Source organism: Calidris pugnax, unplaced genomic scaffold, assembly GCF_001431845.1.
Source record: "Calidris pugnax isolate Ruff unplaced genomic scaffold, ASM143184v1 scaffold431, whole genome shotgun sequence".
NCBI lineage: Eukaryota > Metazoa > Chordata > Aves > Charadriiformes > Scolopacidae > Calidris > Calidris pugnax.
The window spans coordinates 494,231-511,543 of record NW_015091459.1 but is presented as its reverse complement, the minus strand read 5'-3'; the positions used below and the strand labels follow the sequence as shown (position 1 = coordinate 511,543).

The window sequence follows — 17,313 nt, the reverse complement described above, 5'->3', positions numbered from 1 at the left end:
ACGGGGGTCTTCCTGGGGGCACAGGTTGCTGCTGGCCAGGGCTGATGATCCCTCTGAGAAGCAGGGAGCTCAACACATGTCCCACATGAGATGAGGGCCACAAAGGAGGGTTGTCTGTCAGGCGGCCTCTGCGTTTGTCCACCACGAGCCTTGACAGCCTGGCTCTTGCACCTCCTCACTCCCCATCTGTGCTTCTTGCAGCTCCCACCCATCCACCAACCACCGCTGCAGCCCTCGAGCCTTTCACCATCAACTTCACCATCACCAATCTCCCCTACAATTCCGACTTGGAAAATCCTGACTCGGCCAGGTTCAGCACTATGAGGAGAGAGGTGAACACCTTGGTAAGCAGCTCAGTGCAGAGCAAAGGCCATGCCATTGGTAGCCTCGTCAACTTGGTCAGATGGGCAGGGAGATGGCCAGGGCTTAACTGTGAAACCTCTCTCGTTGGCAGCTCGACCGCCTCCTGAAGGAAAGCAGCATTGGCCCCGCTTTCCTTGGATGTGAAACAACAGCCTTCAGGTATGGGTCGCGCCCGAGTGTCCCCTTGCAGCTCCCACAATCAGACCAGGGGGCCATCATGCTCTATCTCCTCCTAGCCTACGGAGGTAGAACCTTCTCTCTAATGACCTCTCAGCTTCGGACCTTCTCCCTTCTCACATCCTGCCTTAGACCCGTCACCCTGATTTAATGCTGTCTTAAGACCTTCTCCCTCACGCCCATTGCCTCACCACCTCCTCCTGGATGCCTTCATGCCTTAGAACCCATTTCCTCAGGAACTCCTCCGTCATGCCCTCCTCCCTAAGGGGCTCCCCTCACTACCTTTCCTCTCTCCTTTGGGGGGTGAGGGCAAAGCCCAAAGACGACTCGAAGGTCCTGATGGGCCCGGCACTTCCTCAACAGCCCCAGGCCGTTCATGGAGGCAGCAGAGCAGTGGCCAGCAGCACGCACACACGGGTTGCCAATGGCGGGCTTGTGACCCTCTGCCCAGACGGCTGGGGATGCCCCAGGCCCCGTCCTGGCAGCCAGAGGGCACAGAGGAGGGGGGCTCAGGCACGGCGCTGTGTTTTGCAGGCCAGTGAGGCAAGGGGACGACACGGGGGTGGACGCCGTCTGCACCTACAGGAAGGAGCCCTCGGCCCTGCCCTTGGACAGGGTGGGCCTTTACCACCAAGTGAGCAACAAGACCGCAGGCATCACGCAGCTGGGCCCCTACAGCCTGGACAAGGACAGCCTCTACGTCAATGGTGAGCCATGCTCCTCTCCCTGCCTCCTCTGCTGGCCCCGGGCAGCCTTCCCCAGCCCTGCTCCCTCCCTGGCCACACCTCCAGCTCATCAACCCTCTTCTCTCTCTCTCTTTTCCCAGGTTACAACGAACAGCCAGTCCTGCCCGGTGAGTACCTTGCAGGAGGCTGCTGTGCTCTCAAGGCAGCAAGTGCCTCACGGGGGTCTTCCTGGGGGCACAGGTTGCTGCTGGCCAGGGCTGATGATCCCTCTGAGAAGCAGGGAAGGAGCTCAACACCCGTCCCACATGAGATGAGGGCCACAAAGGAGGGTTGTCTGTCAGGCGACCTCTGCGTTTGTCCACCACGAGCCTTGACAGCCTGGCTCTTGCACCTCCTCACTCCCCATCTGTGCTTCTTGCAGCTCCCACCCATCCACCAACCACCGCTGCAGCCCTCGAGCCTTTCACCATCAACTTCACCATCACCAATCTCCCCTACAATTCCGACTTGGAAAATCCTGACTCGGCCAGGTTCAGCACTATGAGGAGAGAGGTGAACACCTTGGTAAGCAGCTCAGTGCAGAGCAAAGGCCATGCCATTGGTAGCCTCGTCAACTTGGTCAGATGGGCAGGGAGATGGCCAGGGCTTAACTGTGAAACCTCTCTCGTTGGCAGCTCGACCGCCTCCTGAAGGAAAGCAGCATTGGCCCCGCTTTCCTTGGATGTGAAACAACAGCCTTCAGGTATGGGTCGCGCCCAAGTGTCCCCTTGCAGGTCCCACTATCAGATCAGTGGCCATCACACTCTGTTGCCACCTAGCCTATGGAGGCAGGACCTTTTCTCTGATGATCTCCTACATTAGGACCTCCTCCCTGATACCTTCCTACCTTTGCATTTCTTTTTCCTAATGCTCTCATGCTTTTACATCCTTTTTCCTCATGTCCTTATGCATTAGAACCACTTCCCTACTAGTCTCCTGACTTAGGGCCTTCTCTTTGACACTCTCCTCCCTCTGTACTTCCTCCCTAAATCAGTCTTGCCTGAAGACCTTCTCCCTGAAGCTTATCCCCCTGAGACAATTTCCATGACTGCCTCCTGCGTTATGGCCTCACCTTTGGGGGGTGAGGGCAAAGCCCAAAGACGACTCGAAGGTCCTGATGGGCCCGGCACTTCCTCAACAGCCCCAGGCCGTTCATGGAGGCAGCAGAGCAGTGGCCAGCAGCACGCACACACGGGTTGCCAATGGCGGGCTTGTGACCCTCTGCCCAGACGGCTGGGGATGCCCCAGGCCCCGTCCTGGCAGCCAGAGGGCACAGAGGAGGGGGGCTCAGGCACGGCGCTGTGTTTTGCAGGCCAGTGAGGCAAGGGGACGACACGGGGGTGGACGCCGTCTGCACCTACAGGAAGGAGCCCTCGGCCCTGCCCTTGGACAGGGTGGGCCTTTACCACCAAGTGAGCAACAAGACCGCAGGCATCACGCAGCTGGGCCCCTACAGCCTGGACAAGGACAGCCTCTACGTCAATGGTGAATATCTATTTTCTTTTCTTTTTCTGTTTTTTCTGTATCTATTATTTCATTTTCTGCTGCATTCATTAATACGTTTTGGTTTTGTTTCCATGTTTTTATTTCTGTTTTAAGTCCACCGTATCCTTAGTTTTCTCTGTTGGTTCTTGAACCCTTCATGTCCTACTCTTTTTTATTCTATATTCCATGGTAGATTGGTTTTTTAGTATTTATACAGGAAAATAGACTTCTTAGACTATACTTTTTTCTTGCAGTTATTCTATGTGTTTTTACCATGAAGTCTTTTGTCTATGTTTTTGTGGTTTGTGGGTTTGTCTGGGAGTTCCTCTTTGTTGTTTTTATTTTGTTTTAATGAACCTGTCTTTCCTTCCAGAATACAATGAATACCATCTTTTGTCAGGTAAATCTATGAATTTTTTATTATCTGAAAGTAACGCAGTAACGTAACATGTAAATATCACCATTTATGATACATTTTCTAGTAGTGATACTTTTTTCCTAAAATAGTGTAATACAGCGATATTAAGTTTTTATATGAATATCCTACTCCTTGACTGTAGAATATAAATTAAAATCTGTTTTTTGTTCACTTTTCCATGTTTTTTTTGCTTCCAGCTACAGCTCTATCTCCAATAACTGGGAACTTCACAGTCAACTTCACCATAACTAATCTCCCATACTCTAGTCATCTCAGAAATCCTTATTCTGCCAAATTTAGTTCTACAACAAAAGTCCTGACTGCTCTGGTTAGTGTGATATATTCTTGAGTTTTCTTTCTTTGTGATCTTTTGCTCATCTAAGTATGATTAACTTTTAAAATGCATTATTTTTCAGCTTGATCAGCTGTTCAAGAGGACTAGTATTCATTCTGTGTATACAGGCTGCAAATTGATGGCTTTCAGGTAAGCATAATTATGTAAATTTAGAAAATGTTTTTTCCTTTTCATGACTTTAAGGTACACAAATCCCTTAATTCACTTTTACATCTATTAATTTGTCACCTGATTCAAGAAACCTAAGAAATCTTTACACTTTTTTTCAACTATGTCTTTCTAAATTTACTTGAATTCATGCTTGCAGCATCTGAAAGGTCAGGTATGTTCCCACCATTTTGGCAATACACTTGAAAGAATCATCATGGAGGAAAAAAAAAAATATCATTTTCTACCTGGCAATATTAAATTAAAATTCCTTCAGTATGTATGATGAATATTGAATTCTGGAACAAAACAGGGTATATCCTCATTTCCCTAGACCTGCACAAAATATTGAAGACACTGGAGTAGACGCTGTGTGTACCTACAAAACAGATTCTGCTGTTCCACAATTTGATCGAGTGATTCTTTACCATGAAGTGAGCAGCAAAACAAATGGCATCACCAACTTGGGAATCTACAGCTTAGACCAGGAAAGCCTGTATATCAATGGTAAGGTGTTGATTTCCACGTGGATATAGGAATGTTCATTAGCTAATAGTCCACAGCTGTCTTGTAGTTAAAGCACAGGCATGACTATCACACAGATGGAATGGCATATGCTTGGGCTCAACCTATGTGCTACATAATTCACAAAACTCCATCACCTACCCAAATTCTCCTCCAACTATCACTGTTTACCTTCAAAGGATTTACATTGTCAGTTGTGCCTTTTTTTTATTTTGAAATAACATCTGATAAATTACCAAAACATGCAAAGCAGCATATAAATCTTAAAACTAAATGCAACCAATTTCCACATAAATCAGGAACCTTCCTCCACCAGTTACAATGAGTTTTCTTCAAAATAACACCTTGCTGCACTACCATAAATGGTTTAAGTGACTACTCAGAAGCAGTAAATCTGTTGCCCTTTCTGGGGCATTGTTGACCTGTACAATAATCTGATTCAGTTGTCTCTCTACTTTGTTCTCCTTCCAGATTACCATGAAGCCCTTCTCACTCCTCGTAAGTAGTTTTAATTAAAAAGCCATAATGCCCTAAGTGTCAATATACAAGATAGAGATGAATGCCTCTGTAGATGTCTTTTTTCACCTTTTAAAGGAACTAGAAGTAAAAATAAGGTGCAAACATTTCACAGTGAGAGGAGTTAACTGCTAAGCATCACTGGCATCAATGTCTCATGAAGCATTTGAATTAGATCAGGATGACACAGGAGGCCAGAGGGGACAGCATGAGGAGACCTATTTGGAGAAACACAGAATTACTCTCTTGGAAGGCTGGAGGGCTATTGATGTTGACATGCAGTTCAGTCTTTCCCAACATCAACACTGCAAGTAAAAAGAATCCAAGGTTGAAGGAGCTAGACTATCAGGCCAGTGTGGTTAATGGACATCAGGTGGTGTAGCCAGCAGGATGAAAGGGGAGATGGAGTTGACCTCAGCTGCTCAGACTGTTGACAGTCTGCTCAGCTATGACTGGCCTCCTGTAGGGCTCTGGATAAGCAGTAGAGCCCTCCTCTGCTCCACAGCTCCTTGCCCTACACTGCTGCTGGCATCATTTCCATACTGAGCTGTTCAGTGCAGTTCCCATCCATTTCAGCTGACATGAACTTCTCTATCCTTGGCTTTAGCAGATTCATGAGTATTTTTTTCCTGTCACAACAAATCTTCTGCTTTTCTTGCAGCAACATCTCCAGCTCCTCCTCTTGCAAGAGAGGGACATTTCACAGTGAACTTCACTGTGACCAATCTCCTCTACACATCAGCACTAGGAAATTTGAATTCTAAAAAATTCATTGCTACAAAAAAAACTCTGGGATACTTGGTGAGTGTTAGTCAGGTTCCTCTTCTGGCTGTGTTCTTATTACTTTTATTATTTATTCATTGTGGCTTATCAATGGCTTTTTTTTTCTTGGCAGCTTGATCGTGTACTCAAGAACAGCAGCATTAGCCCCGCTTACACTGGATGTGCAGTGGTGGCACTAAGGTAGGCACATCCTGGAAGTGCCACAAAAGTGAAGGGCAACTCAAATTTTGGCTGACAACAGGATCATGCACTAATCTTTCCTTTGCGTGTAGTTCCTTCCTGATTTTGTTTCCTCCTAGCCTGGTAGAGCCTGTTAAGTTTTAGAGAGCACCAAGTAAAATTATTGCTCATTTATGACCCCTTGTGATGGGGTGGTTATTACATAATTTCTTCCAATTATTTTCGCATTGATTTCACACCAAGTTTGCACTGAAGAGGGTGATCGGACTAATTTTAAATGCATTTCAGTTAGATCATAAAAGCTGAGGACATTCTTTTATTTAATAAGATTGTTTTACGGGATTCTAAGGGGAAAATCCAATTCTATGGCAGTGTGCAAGCAAACTCAAATGCATAGAGGTGTCATGCAGGCCTGCAAACATGTGTGATTTTTCAGGTCCATGAGGAATGGAGAGGGCACTGCCATGGATGCAGTCTGCACATACACAGCTCCAGAATTCGACCGAATCAAGGTTTATCGTGAGCTCAGCCAGATGACAGGCAGCTGCACTGAGCTGGGACCCTACAGGCTGGATGCAGCAAGTTGTTATGTTAATGGTAAGTGGCTGAGCTGATGCCAGGAGGGAATCCTGACTGCTGATGTGATATTAGGAGGAACTGAGTTACTACATAACCACAGAAGCAATAAAATCCGCAGAAAAAGCAAGAACCAGAGCTAACCAAGGCAGAGGAGCCACCGTCACTCGTAGCCTTTGCACCTTTGTTATTCTTTTGAAGTAACTTAGCCAAATATAATATATCATAGAATACACCACAGGTCATTCTCCAGAAAATACAAAGATTCACCTCTCCAGGTACACTATGGAATGTGTTCCTCTGCAGAGGAACAGCACTAGAACTGGACACTTGACAAAAGTCATACTTAACTTATCAATGCAGAAGTTAAATTGGATTAAGGGCATGGGTAAATTCCCTCTCAATATCCCTAAAGGAGAATTCTGTGTGCTGCTCTCTAAGAAAAGCAGCAGCTTGCCAACAACATAAGCAGCATGAATTTACATTTAATCCTGGACAGTCATCAAATCAGCCTTTCCTAGTAAATGTTTATACAGGATCTCTCAGACAAAACCAATTCAAGTTCTGTATTCCACTGTGTGCCAGACCTTCCAGACTGTAAGCCAGTTTCTCATACACTGTCCTTTTTCGACCTTCCAGACTGTAAGCCAGTTTCTCATATACTGTCCTTTTTCTCCTCACAGGTTATAATGAACCACAGCCTGGACTATGTAAGTACCTTTAAATAGCAACTGAAAGGGCAAGAAGATTTTGCTAGTTAGCAATAGCCAAAAAAGAAGGTTGGACTAGCCAGCCAAGAGTGCTATTAGACTTATAAAACAGTGTTAAGAGAAACTGGGAACCTGTTAGGGAACCACAGCTGCTATGACCCTGAAGCCAACTAGAATATCTGAGTGGTTTTTTATAGCGTTTCCTCTGGGGATGGTGATCATAAATTGTATTTTCAAGCAATGTTTTGCCTTGCTCATTACAGCTGTTGATCAAGGATCAGAGCCTCTGTCACCCGCAGTGAGGAACTTCACATTGAATTTCACTATAACCAACCTCCCCTTCACTGCAGATCTGGCAATGCCAAATTCTAAAAAATTCAAGTCAACAGAAAAAGTCATGTATCATTATGTAAGTCTGGCAAAACGATTCCCTGCTTGGGCAAGTTCTTTTAATGTCTCTGATCTCTTACCTTTGCCATGACATTTTACTGAAATGTTATTATTAAATTTCTAGGTTGACCCTTTACTCCAGAAAAGCAGCATTGGCCCTGCTTATATTGGCTGCAAAGTTATGGCATTCAGGTAAGAGTCTGGGAAAAGTTTATATTACTTGCTTCTTAAAATAATTGTTTCCCATTTCTCAGCATTCAACACATTAAAGTCACTGAATGCTTTTCTTATATGTGACTTTGATCTTCTAAAATTTAAGATGGACTAAATGGGTCCTCAAACAACATCTTATTTCCTAGGTCAAAGGAGGACAGGGATGACACAGGAGTAGATGCCATCTGCAGCTACAGAGATGATCCTTCAGATCCCACGTTCAGCAGAGTCACAGTTTACCATGAGCTGAGCAACATGACCAAGGGCATCACCGAGCTGGGACACTACAGCCTGCACAGCCACAGCCTCTACGTTGATGGTAACCAGACCCCCTCCAGGCCCTACTCCTTATGTTGGCACAGACTATTTTGGAGTGAGAAGAGGATTAAATACACCTCTAAAAGCAGATAACAAAGTAGAGGGCAAAAAACTGTCAGAGTCACTAAGTTGACACAGTCATGAATTCAGTAACCGTGATCCTGAATATTTTGTAATAAAAAACCCCAAGTGTCTAGTCCTGCTGTGACTTTCTTGGAATATTTTTCCTAATATTTATCCATTTCTTTTTCAGATTACAATGAACCACATACTCTGTCTGGTAAGTATGTTTAAAAACAGATACATAGTAAAGCTACTCAAAGGCATAATTTTGTTTCCCCCCATGTAGCAATGCTCATAAGATTACAAAGTATCTGAAATGTTCATATGTTTTTCTGCTCTTCATATAGAAAAAAAGTAACAATACTGTATCTTATGAAGATCCTGTTCTTACTTTACCTGCCTAACTTTTGTTCTGTTTTGCAGCAGTGAAGCCAACCACTGCCCAAAACTCAGGACCAAAAATTGAGCAATTCACCCTGAACTTCACAATAACCAACCTCAGGTTCACACCAGACCTAGGGACACCAAGCTCTGCTAAATTCAATTCTACTGAGAAAATCATGCAACATTATGTAAGCTAAAGTCACATTGTTTTTCACTGAAATCACCCAGTATTTTGGGTTTCCCATACTCACAAAGACCTTTCCTTGTCAGATTGACCCCCTGCTCCAGAAGAGCAGCATTGGCCCCTACTTCACTGGCTGCAAAGTAACGGGATTCAGGTGAGCAACAGAGCTGAAAGATTAACTCTCACCCTTAGCAAATGGATTTCCAGATGTTTGACTGACAAATAACTAATAACAGTTCATTTTTCAAGAAAGCCAGTATCATTATAATAAAGTTTCTATGCATTTTTATATAGTCCTTATCTTACAAAGCCTCTTTCTTTGTAGTACCACATCTCCATAATGTCTGCAGACCATCTCTGACAACTATGGACAGATTTTAATTGTTTTGAGGGCTTTTTTTAAAAAAAAAAAAAATCACATCAGAAAAATACACAGGTTTTTGGAATAACTAACAGAAGCTTCATGATGTTCAATTCCACAGGTCCATGAGGAACAGGGATAGCACAGGAGTAGACACCATCTGCAACTATGGAAATGGCTCCCAAGTGCCTGAGTTGGACCGAGCTAAGGTTTACCAAGAACTAAAGGGCATGACAAATGGCATCACCAAATTAGGAATCTATGACCTGGACAATACGAGCCTCTACATCAATGGTAAGTGCTTGATTTTGTCATTGCTCCAGGCACTAGAGCAGTTTGGGGCTACCTTGGGCATCAGGGAGCACACCAATCTAGAAAAAAAAATAGTGACCTTAAGGAAACAGTGGTACCACTGGAGTTTACTGCATAACTTATGTGTGCAACATGCAGCATATGCTTCCAAGAACATTTTCACATTATCTTTGAAGATTTTAATTTCTATTATTACACTGAAGAGTTACTTTACTTTAGCCTTGACCTCAGTCATTCACCTGCATATGAACATTTCACCTAACTTCTGTCCTACCAGTATTTAATTTAAACAGCAGCACATGTGCTTTCTCACTGAAGTCTTTGCTATTATAAAAGCACCTTGTTCTGCTTAAGCAGCAAGTTGTTTGTTTAATAGATTCACACCCTCAGGGACAGGTTGTGATGAATTTGTCATATTCTGAGTCATGCATTTAATCATCCCCTCTCCTCTTTCATTCTCTTCAGTGTACAGTTCTCTTACGTGAGATTTTTCTTGCATTTACTTTCCAGGTTACAACGAACCACTCGAGAGATCATGTAAGTGCTTTGCCAAACTCCTTCCAGAGAAACCTATCGAAGGAGTGGTGCACTCCAAAAATTAAGGAGGGAAGGGATTCTCCAGAGTAGTCTTGAAGTGTGCTAGGGTTGGGAATGTCTTTGAAAGCGAGGATAGCTTTTTGTAGAGCAAGATCATAATCCTTCTCCCCTTTGATTATAGCTCTGAGCAAAGGTACCGCCCCAAGCCCAACGTCCAAGCATTTCACCCTGAATTTCACCTTGACCAACCTTCAGTACACTGCAGACCTGGAGGCACCAAGCTCCCGCAAATTCATTTCCACAGTAAAAGTTCTCAACCATTATGTAAGTCTGACTCTTGCTTTGCCCCTTTGGTGTTACGGTGGGGATCTTAATTTGCCTGCATTAAACTCAGGACATGCTTTCAAAGTTCTCAGTTGTACATTTTCTTTTTGACAGATTGACCCTCTTTTCAAAAGAAGCAGCATAAACTCTACCTACACAGGATGCAAAATTATGAGATTTAGGTAAGATTTTCTTTATCTGTGCTTATAGACCTGAAATTTGCATAAGTTGTGATACCAGAAACAGAAGCCAGTGACACCTCCCTTTCCATTCATGATTTTCTTGTGGGTAAAATCCCTTTGGTATCTAAATGCCATTGCCACAATTCTTGAGAACCTGTTGAAAGATGCAGGAGCCCAATTGCACTGACAGGTGTCAGTGCCCGTTGTTCCTACTAACACAAGTTACACAGGGTGTTCTGTAAAACATAGTTGTGTCCTAAAGAACATGTTTGACATTTTTTCTTAGGTCTGGGAGAAACATGGATTACACAGGCGTAGATGCTGTCTGCAGCTACAAAACCAATGACAGCCTTGCCACCTTTGACAGAGAAAAGGTTTATCATGAGCTGAGCACCATGACAAACAGTGTCACCACACTAGGGCACTACAGCCTGGAGAGGAACAGCCTGTACATCAATGGTAAGCATCCACAAACAGTGTCAAGGTATGATTTTGGGATCACTTGGAGATGACTTCTCATCCTTCCACTCCAATGGGGCTTGAGCACTAGTGAACATCAGCCTTTGGTATGCTGGTATTCTGTAGGTTTTGACACTGTGACAGCACGAATCCAGCATGATATTGCCATTCTAGAGGCATTTCCATCCCTTAAACCATACAAATTCCTGGAGAATTTAATTGTTACATTATATAATCTAAACAGGGACGTACCTATATTGCTCTTGTGGTATGAAGAGATCTGATGTAAAAATAAACGCACTCTACCTTTTTTGTTTAGGTTTCCCCCTCACAGACACAGTTAACACCAGAAAGCCTGTCTCAACTGAAGCTCCAGACGAATTGGGCTACAGGCTGAGCTTTAGAATAGTCAATGAAAACTTAACTAACCCGGACCCTCAGTCTCCAGAATACAAAGCAGCAGTGGAGAGCATCACTAACAAGGTAAGGAGATGCAGCTCATGCTGTCATGTCTGCATTTGGCAGCTTCTGCAGCAACTGCCATAGATTTATTTTTTAATTTAAGAAAATCAGCATTTGAAAACAAAAATTTCTAGAACAGAAATGTCTAGAACAATCTCATCATAAAAAGATGAGATTGGCCTTTGAATCATTTTTGATTTTGCTATGTTACATGTGGTTTTAAGAAACTGTTTCCAAAGACATGCACTACCAAATGCAAGAGGTTCAGTTAATCTGTTAAACGCGCTCTCAACTCAGCGTTTCAGTCCCATCTCTAGAGGTGCAGACAAATCTCTGCCAGCTCAGAGCTCAGCATATACATAATTCATTGCTGACAACCTTCAGCACCAATTTGCCACCATACCAACCCAATAAAGCCCTAAGTAGGGTTTGCTTTTTAGATGAAGCCATAACATTCCATACTTTGAGTTCTGTGGCTGCGCTGTGACACGTGGATGAAGGTGACAGCTGCCAGTCACCAGATTGTGCTGTTTAACACTGGCAGCTCACTCAGATAAGACAAGGACTTGCCAAGCTGGAAGTCAGACCATCACCAGAAGGCATATTCTGGTGCCTATTCATACTCCCATGAAATCCAAGTAGCCCCCCCAAAATAATCTGGTCTTTCTCCAAAGTTAGCAGCCCTTCTGCTGCCCTAAGGCATATACCGTGAGGCCCAGAACTCATTAATATTTAACATGACATTTTTATTTCAGGTGAATCAACTGTACCATCAGAGCAACCTGCGAGACCAGTTCCTGAACTGCAGTATCACAAGGCTGAGGTGTGTGAAACAAACTCATTTTGTTTGAAAGGTTGCCACACTCTGGCACCATTCCCCCCGGCCAAGTGCCACTGTTCTCTGCAGAATCTCTCTCCCCCTTCATGCCCTAAGAAGTCTTTTCCAGCTTTTGCAGAATTCATTAGTTTGAATTTTTCCTGACTTTGTACAGAGTGACATTTTTCTAAGTCTCAGTCAGGATTTCTGCAAGGCACTCTTAGGTCTCTGAATATTCCAGGAATTTCTATCAACAATGTCACCTCTTAAGGAGGACCAAATGTTGACCCTGCAACCTCTTCTCCCTAACTGGGCTCCAGTAAGTTCTAAAAGTGGGCTTCAGGCACAGCTGTAGTGTCCTGCTCCAGATGGGAAGAGGCTTGGACAAGGGACCCTCACACAGGGTAAAGCCTTTTAAAAAAAGTGCTGATCATAGGGTGTAACCTAAGTTTTCAGAGAGTTACATTGCATTTGCTGTCCCTGGCCAAAGGAAGGGCCAAAAGCAGCCTCTTCCCACCTCTCAAGAGCATCACGTTAGCTTCAAACACTTAACACTTAATGGCAGGAACCCTTCAGGAAACCCACATGAAGGCATAAACAAGTTTTATGACCATCAGCCCATTTATCTCAGAACCTCCATTTCCCTGTCCACAGGACCGGATCCATAGTGGTCGACTGCAAGTGCTTCTTCCAGCCAGAGCCCAGCATCAACAGGACTGTGGTTGAAAGGACTTTCCAGGACAGGACTTCAAATGCAACTGGACTATGGCTGGGAAGCAGTTACCAGCTGCAAGGATTCTCAGTAGACAGTACGTAGAGCTCACATCACAGCTGCCTGGTTTCCACCCAGATCAACCCACTTCACCACGTCGTGCTCAGAATTCCCCAACTTCTGGTCTATCAGAGGATTGCATGGAAATATATTGATGTTATCACATTGAATTATTGAACCCAGGTCAAAGTTGGGCCAGTCCTTTGCCACATTCATTCTGGCCCAGTGTAGCCCTTTAGTCTTCAATTATTTAAGGTATTAATGTTAAATAATAAGAAAATGAAGTGGCAACTACTCACGATAACTTCAAGCATTTAGAGATAAAGGGACTTTTAGCTTTCTGCAAATGTACAGCTTCCCAGAGAAATGAGTGGCCGAGTACCCTGTGAAGGACTGATTCAAAGGGTGAACTGGAAATTTGCTGTCAAACCTAAGTGCAACTCAAGTTCTGTTAATCCATTAAGACTTCAAGTTTCCCCAGCTAAAAGTCTGCAGATAATGCTGCTTGGCAGAAGAGCCTCTGTTTCTCTGCTAGAATATATACTGACTTTTCCTCCTAATTTCCAGGCTTGGAACTAGCAATTGAGGCAGTAACTCACAAAGCACCCCTCAAGTCTGGGAAAGAAAACTTCAGATTAAGCTTCAGAATCTCCAACCTTCCCTACTCCCCAGAACTGCAGGACTCCAGGTCACAGATGTACCAAGAGAACAAAGAGAAAATTGAGAAAGAGGTAAAACATAACAGCAATAGCTTGATCTCCATGTCCAAATTAAAGATGTTTTAAGTTTACTCGGTTTTCCTCAATTGTTTTGTTTTTTCCCACCAGCTTGACATATTCAGAGCCAGCAGCCTGAAGGACTATTTCGCTGGGTGCACTGTTGAGAACTTTGGGTACGTCCCCACTTCAGAAGTGTTTTTTCTTGCACCCCCAAAAGAGCAGTCAGCAGAGAGGCATTCAGAGCCACAGGATGGTGGTGATGTCTCATTGCCAGCCTCTGAGCTCTGGGTGACACCCAGGCACCTTCATTCACTCTCAGTTTTGCCTTTTACCACAAGAGGTTTCTGTCCAAATGAGAGGTGGTTTTGTTTCCATGCTAACAAGGCTGTTTTCATGCACAAACAACTCCAGAGTAAAACAAATACCTTCATTCTCCCATTGAGCTTATTCAAACAAGACTGACCAGTCTGAAAACGAGATCTACTTCTCCATGTCTTCTCCAACACCTCTTTGGAGGAGCAAAAAAAAGCTGAGCTGATTTACCTCTTGGAAATGCCTTTCCTAGGATTAAATCAGTGGCAGGATTTCACAAGGCTGCAGGAGTTCCTGTTTCATGCAGCATCAACTGCAGAAACTGATCCCGTGCTAATAAAACCCCGCTTAGACATATGCAAACCCTGAGCCTGATTCTCAGTCCCTCTCTCCCTGCCTCTACTCAGCTCTACTTTTTTTCCCCTCTCTCTTTTCTCCCATACTGATGATTCTGGTTGTCATCCTCCAGGCCTGTCCGTGGGAAAGCTTACACAAGCATCACCTCCACCTGCAAATTCCTACTTAACCCCTTCTCAAGGGTTTTACAGAAGCAAGAGGTGTACGAGGAGCTGAAACGCCTGACGCACGGGTTCACCCAGCTGGGCTCCAGCTACCAGCTGGAAGAGGAGAGTCTGGTTGTTGAAGGTGAGAGCTCCTGTGATGACTTTGTAGGAATGTCAGGGGCATGTTTATTAGTTTTGTTTTAATCACCCCTACAGCACTTCCTCACCTGTCCCACGCTTTATTTCCAGGTTACTCCCCAGTCGAGACAGATGAACAGGGGTCTGAAAAATCTGGTAAGTACTTTTAGGGAGAGATTGACCCTACAAGTCACTGAATGCTGGAACCATAACAAATGAGCATCACATTCCCCAAAATGGAGATGAGACCCGTGCAAGAGTCCAGAAATCAAGGACTCTTGGTAGCCTGGCAAAGAACAGGTACCATCAGAGCCAGCCTGAGGAAAATGGAAGTGAAGGACAGGCAAAAGCAATACAAATTGGGAAGCTGTTTTGGAGCTCTGGCACCAATAAATTTTGATAACTGCAGTATTTACCAAAAAAATCAAGATAGTATTATGAGCATTACCCACAACAGAGATAACAATTAACAGGATAAAATCAAGATAGTATTATGAGCATTACCCACAGAGAGAACAATTAACAGGATAAAAAAAATGTACTCTGAACTGTTGCTTTTCCATGCACCACAAACATGCTGGCAAAAGTAACTACAGCTTATACTGACACCCTTAGCCCTGTCCCTTCCCCAAAAAGAGAGAACTTAGCCCTCAGGTGGTTTCAGGGATGTTCAGAGAGACAGTGACTCTCACTGCTCTGAACATCCCTGAAACCACCTGAGGGCTGTGACTCTCACTTAGGTGACATTTGAAGCTGTAGATCCTTGGACCCTCACTCCATTTTACTGCAGTACATCCCACCCCTCTCACATCACTGGGGCATGTTTGCCCTGCAGCCAAGGAAAGCCAGATGCTGCCTTTTAGCAGTTTTGCCTCAAGTATACAGAACTTCTGAACTTTGTCAGGGTGAGATCTCCCTTTCTGTCCTGTGTACAGGAGTCCAAAAAACCTGATCTGCCCTTATTTTGCCTTTGCAGAGCTTCAGTTCTGGGCAATTATCCTCATCTGTGTTTTCACCCTGCTTGGCTTCATCATCCTCCTCTTGTTATGCTTCCTGGTAAGTGGCCCCTTTGCTGTCCTACCTCTGATGTGACCCCAGCAGTGCTCACCCACCTGGGGACCTGCAGGAGGGACATTCAGACACATCCACAAGAAGCTCAGTGGGAGCTGCACCTGACACAAACAGTCATGCCAAATCCTCCTTCAGTTACTGCCAGCTCTTTCAGGGACTTGTGCACAGGAGGATGGGGAAGGGAATTTTATAGCCAGCTCAGGAGATTTCTAGGAAAGACTCTCATTCATGATCCAGTGCTTCCTTTTGCAGAGACAAAAATATAAACCCCAAAGTTAAGCCCAAGATGATGAGCAGGTTGAAATGGGGGATGTCCTGCAGCATTTCTTCAACCTCTTCCTTGATCAAATATCTACAGAAAAATCCATTTATGGATAAGGGAGTGCAGAAAACTATGTTTTTAATAACCTGCAGGAATCACATGCAGAATTTTATATTCAATGCTTTTAACAAAGACTGCAGCAGCTTTGCAGGGCTGTGCTCCAGCTCGTACAAGAGCAGAGCAGACCCCCTTCTCATCTCTGCTGGTGTTTGATGGGGGACAGTATCTTAATAGCACTGTTCCCAAAGGAGCTCTGTTTGCTTGGCCACCAGCTAGAACAGAACAGCTAAATCTGCAAAGACCATGCATCCTACAAGAGCAGAGCAGACCCCCTTCTCATCTCTGCTGGTGTTTGATGGGGGACAGTATCTTAATAGCACTGTTCCCAAAGGAGCTCTGTTTGCTTGGCCACCAGCTAAATCTGCAAAGACCATGCATCGCTGCACTTAGAGGTTTAGGAGTGAAAATCACAATCAGTGAGATTTAGAAGAGGAGAAACCTCAGAGTTAGGGGTTGTGCTGGTTCCTGCCTGGGCAGCTTTAGGCAAATATCTTCATCACAGAGTCCCTCCATCCCCAACTGGCAACGTAGTTTGAGGGCATCTAAGGAAGGGCAAAGACTCATAGGGGTTTTTTTGGCCATTAACATTGTTCTTTTCCCACCAGATTGTCTTCTGCCTGAGAAGGAAGTCGCATCTATACCAGGTTCAACAAGGCATGTACGGGGTGTACTTCCCCCACCTGAACACAAGGAAGGTGCATTGACACAGCAGATGACGTCTGTCCCCAGAGCTGTTCGTCCACTGATGAAGGAAAAATGTTTACATGCACTAGAAAAATATTTCTTTAATAAATTATGTTTAGCATTTTCTCTTGTCTCGAGGCAAATCTTTGCACTATTCCCACAACTGGTTTCGTACCATGGGAAACTGCCAACAACAGATGTTGAGGAAAATATTTTTTTAAAGCACTGCAGTATTTTATACAAATATTACACAACCAACAGAACATAAAGACTACCAGGAACTGCAGTTTGCAGGGCTCTTCAGTGTTAATGTCACTTTTCTGAAAAAGGCTTAAAATGATACTAGTTTATAGATTTTGGGGACTGACGACTGGCAACTTAAAAGCTTCACCTAGATTTTAGCTTTTTCCCCAATTTATCTTTTAAAACGTAAACATCTTAAACTGATTGAAGCATCATATATTTTTAAAATGATGTCAAAAGACTACGTAAAGATTCATTGCTCAATCTGAGTGTGATACAGTCACCCTCTGTCTTTTGAAATTGATACTGAGTTCAGCTGAATAAATGCCATGGTTGTTGCCATGAAACTGTAATTCCTTCTGTTTCCTAAAGTGAGCCTTTCCATCCCAAATCAGAAGATACTTTTGTCCTACTGAAACCCCTGAGCTCTTGCTCCTCCTTTGTCCTGGGCCTCCCTTAGCACAGGGTCTGACCTTACAGGGATCAGGATCTTTTCCTGCCCCTCCAGACCCCCCCAGACCTC

At 44.3% G+C, this 17,313-nt stretch overlaps 1 protein-coding gene across 1 annotated transcript; it reads left to right on the top strand.

The window, feature by feature from the left end:
• Nucleotides 1-201: 201 nt before the first annotated feature.
• Nucleotides 202-16,567, top strand: MUC16 (mucin 16, cell surface associated; the record flags this gene model as incomplete). Its single annotated transcript, XM_014961625.1, has 35 exons — nt 202-344; nt 455-522; nt 1,075-1,247; nt 1,367-1,393; nt 1,648-1,790; nt 1,901-1,968; nt 2,578-2,750; nt 3,366-3,496; nt 3,585-3,652; nt 4,005-4,177; nt 4,667-4,693; nt 5,373-5,512; nt 5,607-5,674; nt 6,111-6,271; nt 6,934-6,960; nt 7,224-7,369; nt 7,475-7,542; nt 7,710-7,882; nt 8,135-8,161; nt 8,368-8,516; nt 8,599-8,666; nt 8,995-9,167; nt 9,696-9,722; nt 9,904-10,046; nt 10,161-10,228; nt 10,515-10,687; nt 11,007-11,170; nt 11,905-11,972; nt 12,621-12,775; nt 13,306-13,469; nt 13,566-13,630; nt 14,239-14,414; nt 14,522-14,566; nt 15,387-15,466; nt 16,469-16,567. Coding segments are annotated over 35 exons (3,821 nt in total), but the record flags the coding sequence as incomplete, so codon positions are not given.
• Between the last annotated feature and the right edge of the window lie 746 nt (nt 16,568-17,313).